The sequence below is a fragment of the Pan troglodytes genome, chromosome 2, assembly GCF_028858775.2.
Source record: "Pan troglodytes isolate AG18354 chromosome 2, NHGRI_mPanTro3-v2.0_pri, whole genome shotgun sequence".
Lineage (NCBI taxonomy): Eukaryota > Metazoa > Chordata > Mammalia > Primates > Hominidae > Pan > Pan troglodytes.
The window spans coordinates 115,605,344-115,627,005 of record NC_086015.1 but is presented as its reverse complement, the minus strand read 5'-3'; the positions used below and the strand labels follow the sequence as shown (position 1 = coordinate 115,627,005).

General features: G+C 36.6%; 1 protein-coding gene across 1 annotated transcript in view; it reads left to right on the top strand.

The window, feature by feature from the left end:
- The first annotated feature begins 2,938 nt into the window (after window positions 1–2,938).
- SLC9C1 (solute carrier family 9 member C1) overlaps window positions 2,939–21,662 on the top strand; it is a 137,972-nt gene continuing 119,248 nt past the window's right edge. Inside the window, 7 exon segments of the mRNA XM_016941634.2 lie at window positions 2,939–2,959; window positions 2,961–3,027; window positions 8,949–9,049; window positions 10,835–10,963; window positions 11,831–11,996; window positions 14,679–14,807; window positions 19,630–19,791. Coding sequence (XP_016797123.1) covers window positions 2,939–2,959; window positions 2,961–3,027; window positions 8,949–9,049; window positions 10,835–10,963; window positions 11,831–11,996; window positions 14,679–14,807; window positions 19,630–19,791 — 775 coding nt within the window.

The following is a 21,662-nucleotide window of genomic DNA, read 5'->3' as shown; positions in this document are numbered from 1 at the left end:
CAAACACAAAACCCGAAACAACCCCCAAATCCAGGAAGTGATCTAATACTCAGAGATAGGACTCAGTATGTTGCTCCAAGCTGGCCTTAGGCTCACAGCTGCGCCAATGTTGTTCTCCTCTTTGACATAAATGATCCCACAGAACATCAACATCAGACAAAGTCACTTCAAACCTTAGCAAAATGAGACACAAAGGTTGTTGTGCAACCTATACAACACCAAACACCCTCAGTCTCAGCTGAAATGAGTGACTGCTGCTTCTGTGCCCATCACAGCTGTATCTTAGCTCTAGTCTACCCTCCTTATAGTAAAGTTTTATTGAATATTCAATCACGGAATTGTCCTCACTTTCTGACAGCACCTTACCTAAAGTGAACCCTCACTTCCATAGACCTTTTCCAAAATTACCCAGACAAAGCGCAGATCCTCTAATAGGTTATTTCTAACACTCTTTTGCTGATATACCCCATAGTTTCCCATGGTGAGTCATCTCCTTCACTGCAACAAATAAATAACAAACAAAACTTGTTAACTACAGATGTATTTCTGGTAACATTTGGCTGAAGGGCATTGACAGCCTTTCTCACAAAACCTCACCAAGAATATTGAAAAGAAGCTGGCTTTGAGACTAAAAATTGAGCAATGTTGTCTGAATTGAGTGGATCACAGTGGTTGCTAACCTTGGCTGGGTTAAATTAAAATTACCTGAAGAGCCCAGGCTGCAAACCAGACTGAATTAAATCAGAATCTCTGGAGATAGGACGTAGGCACCAAGTATCATTATAGCTCCTTAGGTAATTCCAAAAAATAATAAATAAAGGGAGAGAAATTACACAGACTAGAAAATTATACAGATTTGAAAACTGAGGCCAGTGGTGTTAAAGTAAGCTACCCTGAGTCTTTCAACCTACAAGCAGAAGCCCATCAGACCTACGAATGCAAGTAGTCTGACCACAGATTCTGAAATTTGTTTTAGAGACAAGGTATCACTCTGTCACCCCGGTTGGAATGCAGTGGCATGATCATAGTTCACTGCAGCCTTGAATGCCTGGGCTCAAAACAATGTCCCACCACCCCCTCAGCCTCCTGAGTAGCTAGGACCATAGGTGAGCACCACACTGAGGTAAGTTTTTTATTTTTTGTAGCAATGGAGGCTTGCTATGTTGCCCAGCCTGGTCTTGAATTCCTGGCCTCAAGGGATCCTCCCATCTTGGCCTCCCAAAATGTTGGGATTATAGGCATGGGCCAGTATGCCAGCCAGAGTATGCACTTTTACCTTGGTGGTAATATGTTACAAGCTTTGTGAATGTTATCTATAAGGCTTTTGATGCTGGTGATACAATAATAAGAGGAAAACAGCACAAAATTTAATCGTAAAAGGATGAGCCCAACAATGCAAATAAAACCTGTAAGAGCCACTAGATGATATGATTTTGGGTCATTTCTCTTCTGCTTTTGAAATACTTGTTTACATGTTTATTTCAAGAAGTGTTCACAATAAACATGTATTTATTTTCCCCTTCAAAATATTGTTTTATAATAAAAAGGAAGACATAAGAAAACATATATATATCATATGTATATATGATGTGTGTGTGTGCGTGTGTGTACGAAACTGAAAAAAAAATTTGCCAGATTATGAGAGGAATTGTAATTTCTTTTCCTTTTCCTTTTTTTTTTTTTTTTTGAGACGGAGTCTCGCTCTGTGGCCCAAGCTGGAGTGCAGTGGCACGATCTCGGCTCACTGCAAGCTCCGCCTCCCCGGTTCACGCCATTTTCCTGCCTCAGCCTCCCGAGTAGCTAGGACTACAGGCGCCCGCCACCATGCCCGGCTAATTTTTTGTATTTTTAGTAGAGACCGGGTTTCACCATACCAGGATGGTCTCAATCTCCTGACCTCGTGATCCACCCGCCTCGGCCTCCCAAAGTATTGGGATTACAGGCGTGAGCCACCGTGCCCGGCCAGGAATTATAATTTCTTAGTAAGGCAGCCATATGAGATGCTGATAGAAGGCACTAAAAAATGTCAAGCTACCATTATGAGAGATAGAATCATAATATCCTGTGTGAAATGTAAGACCTTTGATGTAAAACTTTCCTTTCCATCGGAAGCAGGCGAGATTGCCTGACTGTGGTTAACTGTCTATTGTTTCAAACTCTTATCAAGGCCCCTCTTGTTCCTCTTCCAAGAAGTAACAAAGAAATAGAACATGTAACAATTTCCCTGATTTAAGAAAGTTTTTTGGTTTTAATATTTTTCTTACATTCTTGGTTGCTATATACACATATAAATTTAGAGAACACCTGGTCTGTCAGCGTCCCAAATGAGATCAAAGAAGGCTGTGATTGGATATCATCATGATTTATTAATTTCTGTCTGGATAAAACAACAAAAGAGATCCAAATATTCTTCCCTGCTTTTCCTCCTACTTTGGAATAGCTGTCAGAACATGCTTGCAGAGGCTTAGATAATCTGAGGACAAAACCCTTTGTTGTCCTTCCACAGAGCTAAGTAACCTGCACCAGCTTGTGGTTCCAATGACCACATTGGTGAGCGTGAATAGTTAGATGGAGAATCCTTCTTTCAGACAGTTGGATGGATTCAGAGTGGGTAACAAGTGTGTAGTGCTTGGCATTGTAAGTAAACATAAGGTAACACTGGTAGTCTTTATCACTTGGGGTTCTGACTTTTTTATTACATTAACTTGAAAGCATCATAGAAGGGAGAGGCATCCCTAAATTTGGCAGACCACAAGAAATCACTAGAAATAATTAAAGGAGAATAGTGCTTTTTTTCTTTTTTAGAAAATTATTAGAAGGCCACCAAGAAGGCAAATCTTATGTTTCTTAGATTCAGATGGACTGTGAAAAACAACAAGATGGATGATCATATGGAGATTGTTTCTAACATAAATCTTCATAAAAATTTTTCTGAAACATGGCTGCAATATTTAAGGAGTTTTTTTTTCAGTACTGAGGACCTCCCTGAAGTCATTCTAACATTGTCTTTGATCAGCTCCATTGGAGGTAAGTATCACTCTCTCTTTATCTGAGTTTATTCTTCCGGTACATCTTATAAATGCTACCATATAGAATTAAGGAAAGTAGAAGTAATAGGATATAATTTTGTTCTCAAACTTATACCTTTAGCTCAATATTTTCAATCAAATGAATCCAATAATAATTTGCTCCTATGGAGAGACGTGTAGAATCTGATTTTCATAACATTCACCCTATTGGGTTCAAAGTGTTCATTCATACCTTCTTACTTGCTATGTCAGGGTCAGATTTCAATGAAGGAGATAATTGAAGAAAACAGGCAGAAAATCAAGGGTTGGGGCAGGGTGTCCCATAGGTTTTGTCCAAATTATAAATTATGCCTGCTATTTTGAGAAGAAAAGAACATGGTATAAACAAAAAGAAAACATTTTTTGCACTATCTTTGACCTGATTAGGGACTGTATTACAAAGAAGCAGAAAAAAATGAAATGGAAGCAAATGTTATGATATTACTTATTGCACTTTTAAAACAATAATACACAAAGTTAAATATTTGTTATGGGCTTTTTAATGTGTAATAAGTAATTTTTTTCACAGTATTATAAAAATTTTATTTCAAAGCTTTTGATATAGCAACACATAAAAGCAATATGAAAACTAACTGTTAGGCCAGGTCCAGTGGCTCACACCTGTAATACTAACATTTTGGGAGGCTGAGATGGGCAGATCACTTGAGTCCAGCAGTTCAAGACCAGGCCCATGAACACAGCAAGACCTCGTCTCAACAACAACCAAAAATTGGCTGCACATGTTAGCACGCACCAGTAGTCCCGCCTACTCAGGAGGCTGAGGTAGGAGGACTGCTTGAGCCAGGAGGTGGATATTGCAGTGAGCCAAGATCATGCCACTGCACTCCAGCCTGGGTGACAGAGCTAGATCCTATCTCAAAGAAAAAAAATAAAAAGTAAATGTTAAATTATAACTGAATACCATAAGGAAAAATATAGCTGTTTGTAGACTTGATGTGCATATTTACATCTGGTTAAATATGCAGACTCCCTCGCTTGTTTTCCACGCAAGGAGTCCTGGCTTTGAGCATGCAAGCTGAAATTATGCAGTGTAATCTTAATCTATGCAAAAATTTATGATTGTTCTGTGACTTTTAAATTTGCTAGATTAAAAACTCTCCTGGCTGGGCACGGTGCCTGATGCCTATAATCCCAGCACTGTGGGAGGCCAAGGTGGGCAGATTGCTTGAGCTCAGGAGCTCAGGACTGGCCTGGGTAACATGGCAAAGTCCCGTCTCTACTACAAACACAAAAAAATTAGCCTGGAGTGGTGGTGCACACCTATGGTCCCAGCTACTTGGGGGACTGAGGTGGGAGGATCGCTCGAGCCTGGGAGGCGAAGGTTGCAGTGAGCCGAGATCATACCTCTGCTCTCCAGCCTTGGTGACATAGCATCACACCTTCTCAAAACAAAAACCTCTCCTGTTGTTGGCTATAAATATTTTTCAGGAGATCAAGACCATCCTGGCTAACACGGTGAAACACTGTTTCTACTAAAAATACAAAAAATTAGCCAGGCATGGTGGCAGGCACCTGTAGTCCCAGCTACTCAGAAGGCTGAGGCTGGAGAATGGCATGAACCCAGGAGGCAGAGCTTGCAGTGAGCCGAGATCACGCCACTGCACTCCAGCCTGGGTGACAGAGCAAGACTCTGTCTCAAAAAAAAAAAAAAAAGAAAAATTGTATTTTTTTCTAATAATGTAAAACTAATATTTATTTAGTATACTTAATAAAACTTTTAGTAATTTAAAATATTTTAGTAATTTAAAATATTAGAAACATTGAAACACTAAAACATTTCTTTATAATTTTATAAAGAATAGTTTGAATAATGCTTGTCTTACCATATAACTTACTAGTGTTCATCTTTTCTATGCCTTGGCAAATTGTCTCACTCCTTCTTAACTTTGGGTCAGCTTCCAAAAGTTTATCCTTTGCATTTTCAATGTAATGAGGTATCTGAGAGAGCCTTTAATGTGAAGTTTTTTGCTGGCATCACTTCCTGAGACATGGTTGTTCTTTACATAACAACCACTTTCTTAATTTATGTCTATACATTTGACTTTGCTAAATTCCCCTGGCTACATATCTAGAACTGCCTCTTGAACAGCAGCAGCGTTAACATTCCCATAGTCATCTGTATCTTCTGTAACATTCTATCTGAAGCTTGCAGCTTCATGAGATAGCTTAACATCAATTCATGCCGACTTCTGAAATGATGAACCCAGCTTTTACTGGTAATAATATATTCTCTTTCAGTCTTCTTGTCATTACCATTTTCTTTCAATGCAGTAACTAAAGTTATCACTTTGGCCTGAATGCTAGTCAAACTGATTGGGATTTGTTTTTGATTAGTCTTCAATCCAAACAAGAAAATGCTCCATTTCAACCACAAGCAGCTCTCTGTTCCCAGTGCAACTAAAACTGAAAGACGTTGAAGCAACTTTACCTTTTTACATTTATCAGACTTTTAAAATAGGTTTGTATTACAATTTCATGCAGGTCTGGGTCTCAACCTATCTTTGCTTTGCTGTCACCACTTTCAAATCTAATCACATCCAATTTCACTTCCAGCATTATCACTTTTCTTTGCTGCCCTGTCCCTTGCTAACCAGTTACCTCTTTTGATTATCCATTTTGTAAATGGTCACGAGTTTAATCCTTGGGGTCGCGGAGGCAACACTACTATGCACTTTGTGCTTTGCTATCTGTGCATGAACTGAACAGATGATCAGTAACGAATCACCAACAAACTTTGAAAGAAGTAATGTAATAGGCGACCGATCATGATGCCCATCTTTTTTTTTTTTTTGCACAGTGATTTGTGGACTAAAGAGCTGGCAGCAAAATTTATGCAAGTTTTCTCAATACTGTGGTCATGGAAATATTAACTACATTGTTGGACTGGTTTTATTTAACTTAACTGTGATAACCGATATTTATGCATATTGGAAATGTGCAAAGCAAGGACTGCCTGTATCTAAAAAAAGCAAAACTGCTTATGAGTTCACAAAACTTTTAATCCAATTTAGTTAACTACTGTCCAAGCCTAATCCTGAATCAAATAAAAACTGAACTGCTTACTGGAGTTAGAAAAATGTTTGGAGAGAATTTAAGGCAGAATTCTTCAAATTAGGATTTGCATAGCACAAAGACATTCTATTTTTTTTTTTTTAGAGATAGGGTTTTGCTCTGTCACCCATTGTAGTGGCAATAATCACAGCTCACTGCAGCTTCAACACCTGGGGTGCAAGTGATCCTCCCACCTCAGCCTCCCAAGCAGCTAGGACCACAGGCACACACAACCATGCCTCATTAATTATTTTATTTTTTGTAGAGACAGGATTTCATTTTGTTGCCAGGACTAGTCTGGAACTCCTGGCCTCAAGGGATCCTTCTGCTTTGGCCATCCAAAGTGCAAGGATCACAGGCATGAGCCTCCATGCCCAGTCGACATTCTTTTGGGAATTCAGATCCCCTCCCCTCATTTCAATAGTCTTGAGGTCTGCAAAGAGTAAAGTTGTAGACAAAACGATCATCACAAGGCACATGACTGTAACTTTTTCCATAGCAGCCAGTACCATGTTTACTCCTCGGTAAAACAGTAGCATCCATTCCATTAATGTTGTTTTAGTTTGTTTCTGAATGCATTTATTTCACAAATTTGTTTGTTAAGGGCTATAAACAAAATTTGTATCAATTTTTATGTTTGTGTATATTTACAAAATAGAAAATTAAGTCAGCGTTAATTTAAGTTAACATGAATAGTCACAAGAATTTTTCCCCTCTATGAAGGGTGAATATTCAAGGAGACTTCAAAAATTTGTGGAAAAATGGAATTAAAAGATAAAAGTATAAACTATATTTCTAAACATTAGCTTGACCGAGTTCAAGACACTTTTCTAAGGGATGATACCAGCTATTTAGTCCATCCAAAAGAACTGAGAGTTCTGGGAATTTAACCACATCAATGCAGTTTTTTTTTTTTCATTATTAACTGAAGAACAATGTACTGCCCTTAAAAAATTATTAGGATTAGGAAAAAAAAGTGAGAAGGTGCCAAACTGGGACTATAGGGTGAATGCCTAGTGATTTCCATCAAAACTCTCACAAAATTGCCCTTGTTTGATGAGAGGGACGAGCAGGAGCATTGCTGTGGTGAAGAACTCTCTGGTGAAGCTTTCTCCGGCATTTTTCTGCTAAAGCTTTGGCTGAGTTTTTCAAAACACTCTCATAATAAGCAGATGTTACCATTCTTTGGCACTACAGAAAGTCAACAAGCAAAATGCCTTGAGCATCCAAAAGCTCTTGCCATTACCTTTGTTCTCAACCAGTCCACTTGTAGTTTGACTGAACTATTTCTGTATCTTGGTAACCATTGCTTTAATTGTGCTTTGTCTTCAGGATCGCACTGGTAAAGACAGGTTTCATCTCCTGTTACAAGTTTTCAGTGAAATACTTCAAGATCATGAGCCCATTTATTAAAATGTCCATTGAAAGCTCTGCTCTTGTCTGTAGCTGATCTGGGTGCAATGGTTTTTGTACCTCTCAGGTGTAAAGTTTGTTGAACTTTTCCGGTCAGAATTGTGTAAGGTGTGTCTATGGTGTTGGCTGTCATTTCTGCTGTTAATTGTTGGTTTTCTTCAATTAGGCCATGAACTAGATTAATTTTTTTCTCACAAACTGATGTGGATGATCCGCCACTGTGGGCTTCTTCTTCAACATTACTTATACCTTCTTAAAACTAATTATTCATTTGTAAACTGTTCTCTTTGGAGCATTGTCTCCAAATATATATAAACTTTTCATAAAGCATCAATTAAGTCACCATTCTTCCACCAAAGTGTCAACATAAATTTGATGTTTGTTCTTGCTTCAATTTTAGCAAAATTCATATTCCTCTTTTCAAACCGATGTCTTATTCTTCTTAATGCTTCAAACTAGATCCTTATGATATAAATCTTCAACGTCTTGATCAAATAAATATGACAAATTATGTTCTGTAAGAAAAACGCCCTTCACTTTTATTCCTTCCCTGCATATTTTGAGTAATTATCTTCCAAGACCCATGCATCTTTTCCCAAAATCTCTGAGAGTACAAATCCTTATTTCCTTCACTGCGGCAAAGTGTTTCAGAAATGTGTTCCTTGAATTAAAAATCGGTGTATCCTATTTGACTCCCGCTCCTCCGGGATCACATACCTGCAGCCAACCATGCCAAGAGCTTCCCCATTATCTCCACATCGGAGAGCCCTTTCTCCCAATATCCTCCAGTTTCAGAGACTGCACCCGGAGACCCATTATCAGGTTCCCAGATTCACCTCGATTTTGGTCCTGCCTCTCTGCTTTGCATTCTCAGGCTCAGCCTTACAAGAAGGGCGATGGTGTCGGATTGGCCAGAATGAGTGAAAACAGGAGGAAAATGAACCAGTTGCAGCAAAACCCACTATTCCACAACTAGTTTTTTAAGTTGGTCTAGTTTCTCATTGTTCCTGAACCAGATTTCATTAAAGTTTACTTACTAATCTTTTATTGCAGGATTGCTAAAGAAACTAATCTCTGATTTATAATGTGTACAAAACCACTATAAATATTTCAATAGTAACCCAAGAGCCAATAATTGCTAGTAATGTTTGTTAAGTTTCTAAGGAGATGAGAATGAGATACATCATAGGAGAGGTAAAACAGTAACCCGGTAGATTTAACAGTTACACTGATTCTGTGTGCTGATAAGTGTGAGGGAGGATTTTAAACTCACGAAAAGAGAAAACAAGTAGTGAAACTGTAAGACATTGTTCACAATTTTAAGAAATCATGTCACATTAAAGTTCTATAAATGAGATATCTCATTGCCTTTCAGTAACAACATATTTTTTGCAGCATTTTTGAACCGGCACTTGGAAGACTTTCCAATTCCTGTCCCTGTGATATTATTTTTACTTGGATGCAGTTTTGAAGTATTAAGCTTTACATCTTCACAGGTGTGTATTGTAAATGAGTATTTTACACTATTTATTTGAGAATTATATAAATGCAGAGATGGCATTTAAAATTTGCAAAAATTATTCATCCCCTCACTGTTCTGCCAGTTGATAGATGATTGTGATGTGGCTAGCATCAGATCAGGTATGTAGAAAAAGGAGCCAGGCCTGCAAAAGCTGAGATCTGCAAAAGCTGAGTACATACAGCTACTAAAAGTATTAGTGGCCAAGGAATGTTAAACAGATTTTAAAAGCTTGGAAAAAAAATGGCTAATGACATAGGAGCTCAGGTAGACTTTGTACTGCTGGTACAGGACTTGAGTAGCAAAAATATTATAATATTGAACTAATCTATTTCCTCAATGAAGACTGTTTTAAAGGGTTTCTGTTAGAAGAGAAACTAGTCTCTTAAGTGTGCAGATTTGGCCAAGGGGCCATAATTTGCCAATATCTGCACTAGTCAATCAGAATGGATGGGAGAACTTGTCTGAAATGATTGACTTTCCCAAACAAATTTAGTCAATGATGTTAAAAATAATATACAAAACATGTATTCATGTAAGAACCAGAAGCAGTTTACTACTTTACATGTCATAAACAGGTTTTATAATCATATGATTTTGACACAAATGCAATTTGAAGTACTCCTATAAGCTTTACTATTTGTCAGCAACTCCTGCAAAGGAAGAGACCAATGTTAAGACCCATGAAGGGGCTAAGATTTTTCTCTACTTGCCAGCTAATAAGCTAGCCTGCCAGTTTCATGATCCCGGCAAAAGAGATGGGACTCCTGAACCAGAGAAAAAGGGTTTTATTATCCACAGCAATAGCAATAACCAGAGTTAACATTTTCTTGTGCCTGTTTCCTGAACCATAATCCCAAAGAAGCAAAGAAGGCCAGGTGAAATCTGCACCTACATTGGGTTATATATCTGGCCACAGGAGAAGAAATGTAAGCTTAGAGAACCCGAATCTTCTATAATGGGTAGTAAGCTCATCTGCTCTTTTGCCTATTCTTCCACACACATCTTCTATATAAGCCATAGCCAATTATTTGTAGTTTTTAGAATTTGGTACAATCACTTACTCCTTTGTGAATTTTGTGCATGATTATCCACCTACCTGAAACTTCCTTCTTCGTCTTGATTGCCTGAAAATCTGCTGCATATTCTTTAGTATCCATGTCAGTGTACTTCCTCTATCTGTTCTTTGAATGTAATAAATGTCTCTGAGGGAGATACTATCTTTATTACACTGGACAGTAAAGTAAACCTGTCATTTGCTCTGGAGGACGACACTTGCTCTGCTTCTAAGCCATACCAACATTCATGAAAAGATAGTCTGGAAGAAAAACAACCAATGCCTGTATGCATAAACCATGGAGAAACACAAGAGACATATGGAGAATTATCTCCCAAATGCAAAGATATTACCTAACACAGTAGGTACTCAGTGTTTCCCTAGTAAGTGAATATTGAATGGATACCTAGAATAGGAGTTACACATTTCCACTAAATATCTCATGTTAAACATTGTTAATTAGTTATTGCATGAATTACATTAACTTTCCAGTCTCTATCCCTTCTATTCTTCCACACATATCTTCTACATAAGCCATGGCCAATTATTTGTAGTTTCTAGAATTTGATACGATCACTTACTCCTTTGTGTGATATATCTTTTAAAAATTGTCTTTCTCTACTGTTAGATTTAGGAGCACCTAGCATGTATTCTATTCTAATAGTGATGAATAAATGAGAAGATGATATATTTGTATAATATTAGGTCCAAAGATACGCAAACGCCATACAATGGATGAGTCCAGACTTATTTTTTCGTATATTTACACCAGTAGTTTTCTTTACTACTGCATTTGACATGGATACGTACATGCTTCAAAAGTTATTTTGGCAGGTAAGCATTCTTTTTTGGTAATATCATTCATTCATGAACCACATATTATCTATGTTCAAATTTTTAAAATATTTTTTTCCAAAATAGGGAACAAAGAAGAAAGAAAAGGGTATGGGAGTAATAAATTCAGCTTCATCATTTAGTGAATAAGCCATATCTTGGCAATTGCCTAGCATATCAAAGACCCAGGGGAAAAATTAGAAAGAAAACAGTAATTCTGAAAATCTGACTTGCATAACTTCATACCAGATATAATTTTAACTCGGAAATGCTACAAGAGTGCTATGAGAAAGTGCATTAGTTCCAGTAAAAGGAAATTGCTAAGAAAAGTCATGTTTTAAATACCTATGTTTTAGAGCTTCCTACATTCATATCTAAGAGAATAAAAGCAGAGAAGAAAACACAAGGAGCTAAACTTTAATTCAAAAACCATAAGTTTTTTAATATGTGAGATTTGAACGGTATCAGGGAAAGACCTCAAGAAAAAACACTCCAAATCATAAGTAGGGTGTACGTTTCTTTCAAGTAATCAAAACAGTTTTGTAAATACAGGCCATTACCTAAACCGCATTAGAAGCAAATAATTTGTTAGAATAATTTATACTTTTAAGCCAAATCCAGACACATGGAGTTCAGACAAATGACAAAAAGATGAAATAAAAAAGAACAGACAAAAAAGGGGTCCTGCATCTTTGGTCAAGTGGAAGTCAGCTGAAGCAGCGTGAGCTAGATGGCCCCACTCCTGTGTCTGCTGGTGGCTACTGTTGGTGTTGGTTGATTCTGTATCTCCAATAATCCTGATTATTTTCTTCTTAAAATGGACTACAAAAGCAGTCTGATTTTTCTAATTGTAAAATTTCTTCGCAGATACTTTTAATTACAATTCCTGGCTTTTTGATTAATTATATCTTAGTTCTTTGGCATCTGGCATCTGTAAATCAATTACTTTTGAAGCCCACCCAACGGTTATTATTTTCAGCTATCCTTGTGAGTTCAGATCCCATGCTAACCGCAGCTGCTATAAGAGACCTTGGTAGGTATATTGTTCTCTTTTTCTATATTTATAATATCATATTTCATAATGAACTTGTATTTTAAGATCTTTTGCTTTTGGTAGCTTTTCACTGTGAGAAGTCAGGTAGTGAGGGATTGGGGGTTGAGGATTAAGCAGAGATTCTGGAGGTCATGCTTAGGGCAGAAGAAATGCCAGTGATGGGCTTACTTAGTGTCAAAAAATGTATTATATGCAATTGTGGAATAGGGGAGGGAATTAGTTTAGAACCCTTGACTTTATACATACTTCAACCTTGAGCCAACAGAACAGTTCTGGGACGTTACAATATTGCATACACACTGTGGTGACATTTCTGTTGCCCAATATTTCTTTTCCTTTGTAAAGAATCATTAGGACAATGCCATTTTAAAAATATTTTGCTTTTGGAGTCATTGTCATCATCAAGACTGAAAGCCTAAAAAGTCAAAAAATGGTAAAATCAACAATCACGCAGTGTTTTGAGTGTATACTATTTTAAGAAAAATATATCTATATTTAAAAGTAAAATACCAACTCAATTTAGCCCAGAAAAGCAAAAAAAAAAAAAAAAAAAGCCTCATGCAAGAAAAACAATAACTTTATTGTCCCCTTTCATCACTTTTTAATAATGAGAACTAGAAAAATTGCTTTAAAATAGAATATTAATATGGCAACCCATGCACGCATTTGCGCACACACAACACGCATACTCTTTTCAATTTTAATTTCACTTTCTAGCCAGTTAAAGGGGAAATAGCTATCTGAGGCAGGTAGAAATATAGAGTAGGGGAGACACATCAAGTGTAAATATATGAATAAATGAGAGCTGAGCCTTCAAGACAAAGGACATTAAGAGAGTGAGATAACACTTTAGAAGAAGATGCCAACATCCACCACCCAACCCTGGATTCTTGTCTTCCTCCCCATACTCTCAGCACACATCCCTGCCTCCTTGTGACTGTCAGTGCCAGCCCTTTTCTCCGCTATATTTGAGAGACTCTTATGATACCTGAGAGCTGATTTCACTCTTGTCTAACTTTGTTATTTTGTAATCTAGTATTCCACTGATTTTCTATCCTGCTGCTATTGAACTTAATTTACGAAGAGTACCTTGCAAGGTTATTTTCATAAATTTTGTCCATCTTGCCATTACTTTCAGAATTTTGTTTCTCTCCTCCCTGTATCTTTCCAGAAGAAATTTTTAAAAGTAATTTCTTCTTGGCAGCATTGTTCCTGAGTTGACAAAGCAAGATTTATAAGATTTAGATATATGTATATATGTGTATGTGTGTGTACGTGTGTATATGCATATATATATATTTTTTCATATATATATACATGAAAAATTTGCCCAGGACTGTCAGAATACATAAGTACATCCACATTGGCTTGAGCTTTTCATGTCCTTTGACTCCTCCTATGCCCTTACATCTACTAAGTATTTCCGAATATTTACATTTTGCCATACTTCCATTTTCTAAAATGGGATAATTATACAATAATATCAGTTAGGTTTTGCTGAGTAATAAACAACTCCAAATGTGGTGGCTTAAACAACAATTATTTATTATTTCTCATGAATCCAGCAGTTCTGATGATATGGGCTGGGTTCTACTGATCTTGCTAGGTTCACTAAGGAATCTGTAATCAGCTGGTGGACATTGAGGGGGCTAAGTGATCCAGGATGGCCTTATTTGGGAAGATCTACGTTTCCTTCTTGTATCTCTTATATTCCTACAGAGGAATGCTGCCATGGCGGTGGCAGGAGTCAGAGAGGAGGCAGAAATTTTCTGCTCTCATCGAGTCTCATAAAAAAACAAACTAGATCTTTTTGGTGAGAAACACTGCCAAGTCTTACAGCGAAGGGCATAGATATGGGCAGATGTGAAGTATGGAATGGCCAAGGCAATTGAGCCACACAGGAACAGCCTTGGTGTTTCTTCTCTTCTATCAGCATACTGATTGTAGTTAGGTTGTGATTGCAGTTATAGAGTGGTTGATTCACAGAAAGGACTTTCACTGCATAATAACATTTCCTCCTATGGCTTTTAGAAAATCACTATAGATGGTCAAAGTTGTAGTCTTACCACTACATGCACATTTAATGGCAGAGGAAAAGGACAACAGATAGACATTTAAACTTAGAATGCCATCATAAATAGAGGAAAATTTGGATGGAAGTGAGTAATATCAGGAACTCTCCATTCATGGAGATTGATTTCTAAAACCATTGGGAAGAATGAATGAGAAAGTCAGATAATTTCTAAGCCTAGCTAGATTATGTGAATAACTGCCTTAATACTTTATTTGGATGTCATGTTATAAAGCTTTGGTTTGTAAATTTACTTTATTCCTCAATCATCATTTTCTGTCTTGCCTTAAATATATCTGATTTATCATGCATGTATTTATATAGAACAACTCACTGAATTAAAAATAATAATAAATTTCATGTTTTCCTCTGTGCTTTGAAGCAAGGAATGAGAACTTTGATGATCTCACTTACATAAACATAATGGGCCATAATTAATTTAGTGCCAATTATGATTGTCTAAACTTAACTTGCAGTAAATCCATAGCTAAGACCATCCTTATAGTTGCTAAGAAAATTGTATTCTTTAACATTTAATTTTTAATGTTTTTCTCACTTTAAAAAACATCTTTCCCCCTCAACATATGTAGGGCTTTCTAGAAGCCTCATCAGTTTAATTAATGGAGAAAGTCTGATGACCTCTGTTATATCATTAATTACATTTACTAGTATCATGGATTTTGACCAAAGACTACAAAGTAAAAGAAACCATACCTTAGGTAAGTATCTTTTTAAAAATTTTTTCTTAACATCAGAATCCTGTATTTTCTGAAAGCTGATGTGTATTTTGTAATATCCTACCATAAGTTATATTTGTAGGAATATAATAGTGAGTATTGGTTTAGTGACTTACTCTTTACAAAGCACTATTACACATTACTTAATGTTAGTTACATATTTGTTGTGAGACTGGGTTGAGACTCTTCATGAAGATGCTTATGGGAGCAACATTTCACAGGCCTGGGCTGAACCAGAATGCCAGACCACCAGAATGAGGGATATTCTTTTTTATGTGCTGAAGATGAGCTTAGAAGATAAGCCAAATAGTGCATCCACTAGTAGTGAGAGGAGGCGGCTTCTCTTCCCTTTGCCCTGGAACTATATCTCATGCAGGCAACATAAAAAGGTGTCAAATAAGGGAGGAAGTATGAGTTATTAGCCATCTACAGGGCCAGAGAATAGTGCTTGTAAGCAGAGGGATTGCAAAGTGCCCATGAGCTGTTTCATTTACCGCTTTCAGATAGCCCTAAACCATAAGTACTTTTTTTCCCCTTTATCGTGTTTATGTGTGTATATAAAATAAATGATATATGTATATTATAATAGTGATTATAATGTATACAGCTATATAACTATTAATCAGGAGAAGAAATTTCATGTTACCACCATCCCTAGAAGCATCTTATGTGCTCCTCTCTGGTCAAAACCCTGTATCTTCCTCCTAGAAAAGTCATTTTCAATGTTTAGTCTCTGAATCCCTGGCTAGTGGAGGAAGGGGGTTCATAGGATCCTTTCAGGGTGTCTATGAAATCAAAGCATTTTCATAATATTACTAAGAATTTATTTACCTTTTTATTGTGGTGCACTTGCGCTGGTTTTGGAAAAGCAATTATTACAGTCTCCTTGATAAACTGACGACCTACTATTCTATGCACTGGGTGTCTTCTTTGTTCTAAGGTCTTATGTAGCATTGTCTCATTCCACCACTGCCCCCATTCCTGTGGAAAAGGTGTGCTTAGGAGGTGTCTCCACAACATATTCTAATCCATTGATCTGTATGGTATCAAACAATCCACTCTGCTGCAGTGGGATTCTTCTACTCCCCGCCTCCCCTCAGCAATGAAGAATATCTTAAATTCCTCTCCTACTACTCAAGAAGAGGAGATTTTAGCTGTAATTGTTTTCCCTGTCCCTAGAGAGTGCTTCATTGTTGTGCAACCAGGGACCCTGTATACCTCTATTCTTTCCTATTCCTGCCTTATCCTAAAACTCCGAAGTGAAGAATATTCTTTCCCAAGAAGAATCATCCTGAGGACCACCACCCCTCTCACCCCTCCCTCAAAGGAGCTGATCCAGGTTGTGGACAGTTACCCCACTTGGGCATAGGAGGTATTTGCTTTCAGCCTTTGAGGCTTATGGACAACAGATGGGTGAAGCTCTCTGTATGGTGTTAGTTTACCTAGCCCATGGAAGCTTGGAGCATCTGTGGTGAACCTGGAATCTCAGTTTAGCACAGAAAGGTACATCGTCTTTAGGTACTTCCAATTCACCATCTGTGATGTGTGTGAAAGCCAAATAACCATAAACACAACCTCTACTAAAACCCAGGGTGCAAAGGGAGGTGACGCAATATGGCACTCAGAGAGCGCTCACCATAAAACCTCCTATAGCTATGACCTTCCTGAAGTTGACTAAGGTGAGCAACAAAGAAATTTCTATATTCAGAAGCATTTTAAAAACTCAAGGGCCACCCTTGAGGGAACTAAAAAACCTGAAAGAAGTTCAATTGTGCATGCCATTCAGGAGGATCCGTGTTCACCTACTAAACCTGGTTCAGTGTTCTACCAGGCTTTATTTAAGATATTATATACTGACCACGGATTTTCAGGGAAACTTATATCAGAAATGACATCTACAGGCTAATCAGGGGAACTTTTTTGGTACTCGTTGGGAGAAGGGAAAGGAAAAGGAAGAATAAAGGTTCTGATGTGGAAGTTCATTCATTTACTGATTCAACAATTATTTATTAATATGTACTATGTGAGAATTTCTATTCTAGGACCTGAGGATTTAACCATAAGCACAATAAGCCAAGTCCCCTTGCCTCCATAGAGCTTGCCTTGTAATTTTGATAATAATGAATGGAATGGAACTTTATTTTTTTATATTTCAGAGGAATAAAAACTGTAAGTAATCACTATTAAAATAATAATAGTAATGACTTCAACAGTAAAAACTCTGCTGTAGGAGAAAGAGAACGATGAATTTACTTTTTTAGACATTAGGGCTTTCTCTGAACTTCAACACCTTTGAAATACAAATTTTCCTTCAGAAATAAAGATACTTAATAAGCTTTACTGCTATTTCATTTGACAATTGTGAATCAATACTTTTCAGAGTAACCATTGTTTTTATAACTTCTGTAATTATTTAAACAGTGTTACTAATCTGTGAAGTTAGCACATATTTTATAATAGGGAAAAATTAAGAAAGATTATTTCACTCAGAGTTCTTACTCTTTCCAATTTGAGTGCTAGAAATTTTAAAACAGTATAAGCAGTAATGGCTTTGCTTTGAGACTTTTCCTGGCTTAACAAATCTAGTCAGCAAACAGGTTACTTATTAAAATGTATTTTCCTTTCTTAAAGGAAAAAGCAACTTTCAAACTGGGGTCTTCGAACTCCAGATTCCTGTATATTTCTGCAACTAGAGTTAGCCTCCATCCTATATTTCAGTGACAGGAGATGCTGGACTCAAAATTATTGCCATGACCAGCCTCTGTGCCTAGAGCTCATGTGGCCTAGAGGCATGTGTAGTTCCAGCAAAGAGCCTCTGATGGCCTTGGGCTCCCTGTTTTCCTGGGAAGGGCATCATGACATTGCTCTGTGGAAAGCAATTAGGCAAACTATAAAAGTAACAACACCAAAGAAGCAAATATCTTTTGGTGCATGAATTTTACTTTTGGAACCTAAAAGTACAGAGAAGCACAAAAAAAATGTATGTACAGAAATATACATTGCAACATTGTTTATCAGGGTGAAAAGCTAAAACATATGAAATGCTCAAAAATAAGGAAGCGATCAGTCACTTTGGCAGGCCAACATAATGCAGGAGATTCACCCAACTGAGGCCTAGAGACACTCCTCTTTCTGTATTTCCTGTGTGTATTACATTAGATCTAGAGTATCACTTCCATGAGTTTAGGGACTTCCTACTTGTTCCTTCATATATCTCTAAAATCTATTACATGTTTGACACATTAAAGGCACTGAATAAATTCCTTAATGGAGACCAAAAGGAGCTCTTAAACTAAACTGACCAAATTTTACAAACTTAAGCGTGGCTTTCAGCAGTTGAAAATAAACTCTTTCAACACAGAAACAAGAAAATATTGTCCATCTACCCCAAAGACAATGAGCTATTTTTATTAATATTAGTTTTAATGGACAAATCATAATGTATACATTTATGGGGTACAATGTGAGGCTTTGATATATATATATACAATGTAGAATGATTAAATCAAACTAATTAACATCACCTCATTTAACTATAATTTTTTATGATGAGAGATTTGAAATTTACTCTCTTAGTTATTTTGAAATACCAATACATTATCATTGACTACAGTCACTTTGCTGTGGAATAGATCTGAAAACTTATTACTGCTTTCTCTTGGAAACTTTGCACCTGTTAATCAAGAATTCCCCATTCTCTTCCTCCCTACATCCCCAGCCTCTGGTAATAATTATTCTACTCTCTATTTCTGTAAGTTCAACTTTTTTTAGTTTCTACATATAAGTAAGATCATGCGGTATTTTCCTTTCTGTGCCTATCTTATTTCACTTAGCATAATGTCCTCTAGGTTCATCCATCTTGTTGTAAATAACAAGACTTCCTTCTTTTTTAAGGACAAATACTATCTCATTGTATATGTTTACCATATTTTCTTTATTCATTCACTGATGGACACTGAGGTTGACTCCATATATTGGACATAAATAACCCGATTAAAAAATAGGCTAAGAACAGACAGACATTAAAAGAAGACATACAAATGGTCAACTGGTACCCTTTTTTTTTGAGACAGAGTCTTGCTCTGTTGCCCAGGCTGGAGTGCAGTGGTGTGATCTCGGCTCACTACAACCTCTGCCTCCCAGATTCAAGCTATTCTCATGCCTCAGCCTCCCAGGTAGCCGGGATTACAGGCATGTGCCACCACACCCAGCTAATTTTTGTATTTTTAATAGAGATGAGATTTCGCCATGTTGGCCAGGCTGGTCTCAAACTCCTGGCCTCAAGTGATCTGCCCACCTTGGCCTCCCGAGGGATTGTAAGTGCTGGGATTATAGGCATGAGCTACAGCACTCAGCAGTCAACAGGTACATTAAAAAATGTTCAGCATCACTAAACATTAGGGAAATGCAAATGAAAACCACAATGAGATATCACTTCACATCTGTTAGAATGGCTTTTATCAAAAAGATAAAAGAGAAGTGTTAGTAAGATTGCAGAGAAAAGGAAACTCTTGTACACTGTTGGTGGGAATGTAAATTAGTAAAGCTATTATGGAAAACTGTGTGGAAGTTCCTCAAAAAACTAAAAGTAGAACTCTACCATATGGTCCAGTAATCCTACTTCTGGGTATATATCCAAAGGAATTGAAATCAATATGTCCCAGGGATATCTGCACTCTCATGTTCATTGTGGCAGTTAGCTAATTTTAAAGATAATGACAAAAAGGAAAATTAACCAGGAATATCAATTAAAATTAACGGCAAGTTCTATTAACTATTTCTTATTTACACCCCTTTCTTGTAGCTGAAGAGATCGTGGGTGGAATTTGTTCATATATTATAGCAAGTTTCTTGTTTGGAATTCTAAGTTCAAAACTGATTCAATTTTGGATGTCAACTGTTTTTGGTGATGATGTCAATCATATAAGTCTCATCTTTTCAATTCTGTATCTCATCTTTTATATTTGTAAGTGAGGGGCCTATGCCTAAAATAAAATCACATAGAAAACTTCAAAATAAAAATATATGAAAAATGCATACCAGGCAAAAGTTAGTAAAAACATTCAACTGATCTAGACAGAATATTTTTATTAAAATAATCTATCAAAAGATATTAAACATATGAATATCTATACAACAGAAAACAATGTACCAATATTAGCAAATACTATTATAAAAGAAAGAAAAATTTGACAAAACTATCATTACAGAAAGATAAATTATTATGCCTTTCCCAGAGAATTTCATGACTAATTGAACAAAAAATGATTATGGCTATAAAAATATTTAAATATCTTATAAGGTTGGTTTATAAGATATATAGAGTTTTACCTCCCAAAACAGAATGCATATCCTTTACATATACCTGTAGACAATTAGCAGAAATTAACTCGAAGAACATTTCAATAAAATTTCAAACCTTGTTCAACCATGATGCAATTAAATTAAATATGGACTACAAAAAGGGGGTTCCTACCAGGCATGGTGACTTATGCCTATAATCCTAGCACCTTGGAGGGCTGAGGCAGGAGGATCACCTGAGCCCAGGATTTCGAGACCAGTCTGGGTAAGATAGTGAGATCCCATGTCTACAAGAATTTTTAAAACTAGCTAGATGTGGTGGCACATGCCTGTAGTCCCAGCTCCTCAGGAGCCTGAGGCGGGAGGATCACTCGAGCCCAGGAATTTGAGGCTGCAGTGAGCTATGATCGCACTCCAGCCCGGGCAACAAAGAGAGAAGCCGTCTCTCTAACAAAAAGGCGGAGCGGGGGCAGTTTCTACCTGTAAATTAGATATTTTGTCTTGGTAACTGTTAGATCAAACAGGCAATCAAAATAGAAGTTACATATCAAGTAAAGCTAAATGTTAGAACATCTATCAATATTATTAATCCATGTCCCACAATCACCTCCTCACAAAAATATGGTAGCTATTGATAATTAGCCATAACGCTGTTTCCTGACACAGAATCACATTTAACTCAGCTCTTCAGACAGCCCTTCACATGATTTGGAATTGACATGCAAGATAACACCTAGTTACCTCACCTGTACTATGTCTCTGTTACATTTAGGAATAAGACAATGGTGTATATTCTCACATCCATGATTTAAAATAATTCTGAAGGCTCTAGCTAATGCAATAAGGGGGAACATTTATACATATTTTAAAAGAAAAAATGGTTAGATTAATCATGACATTTTATATCATATAGAAAATTCAACAGAATTAATTGGTAAACAAAGTCAGCAAGACCCTTTAATGGCTTGATATAAGATAAAGTTATCCAAAACAATTGATGGTATTTTTATCAGCCAGCAATAACTAGCTAGAAAATATGAAAATTTGATTCTTTTTGTATTGGTAAAAAGTTATAAAATATCAATGAATAAACTTAACAAATAGTTTGGACCTAAACATAGAAAATTATAAAAGTTATTAAGAAATATAAAATTTGAATAAATTGAAGCATAGAAAAACTATTCTTCAGAAGTGCTAGAGTAATGGGAATTTATTATTTTTCCCTCTGAAGAGGAAAAGGCAGACCAGAGGATCTTGAGGCTTTCTAATGAATTAATCAGTGGATTAAATTCAATTATAATATACTGAGGGTTACAGAATCAAGCTAATGAATTAACAGACAGTGAGAGAATGATGTGTATACTTAGATTCCTAAAAGAAAATCCAACAAATATAATTTCCTCTAACATTATTTTTAATAAGTAACCCTAGTTTCAAGATTAAAGGTTATACTTAAGGAAATAATTTTAAACTTTTAGAGTCGAGATGTCTCAATAAACATTTTAGGAAGAAACCTGCCAAGACAGAATTTCATTA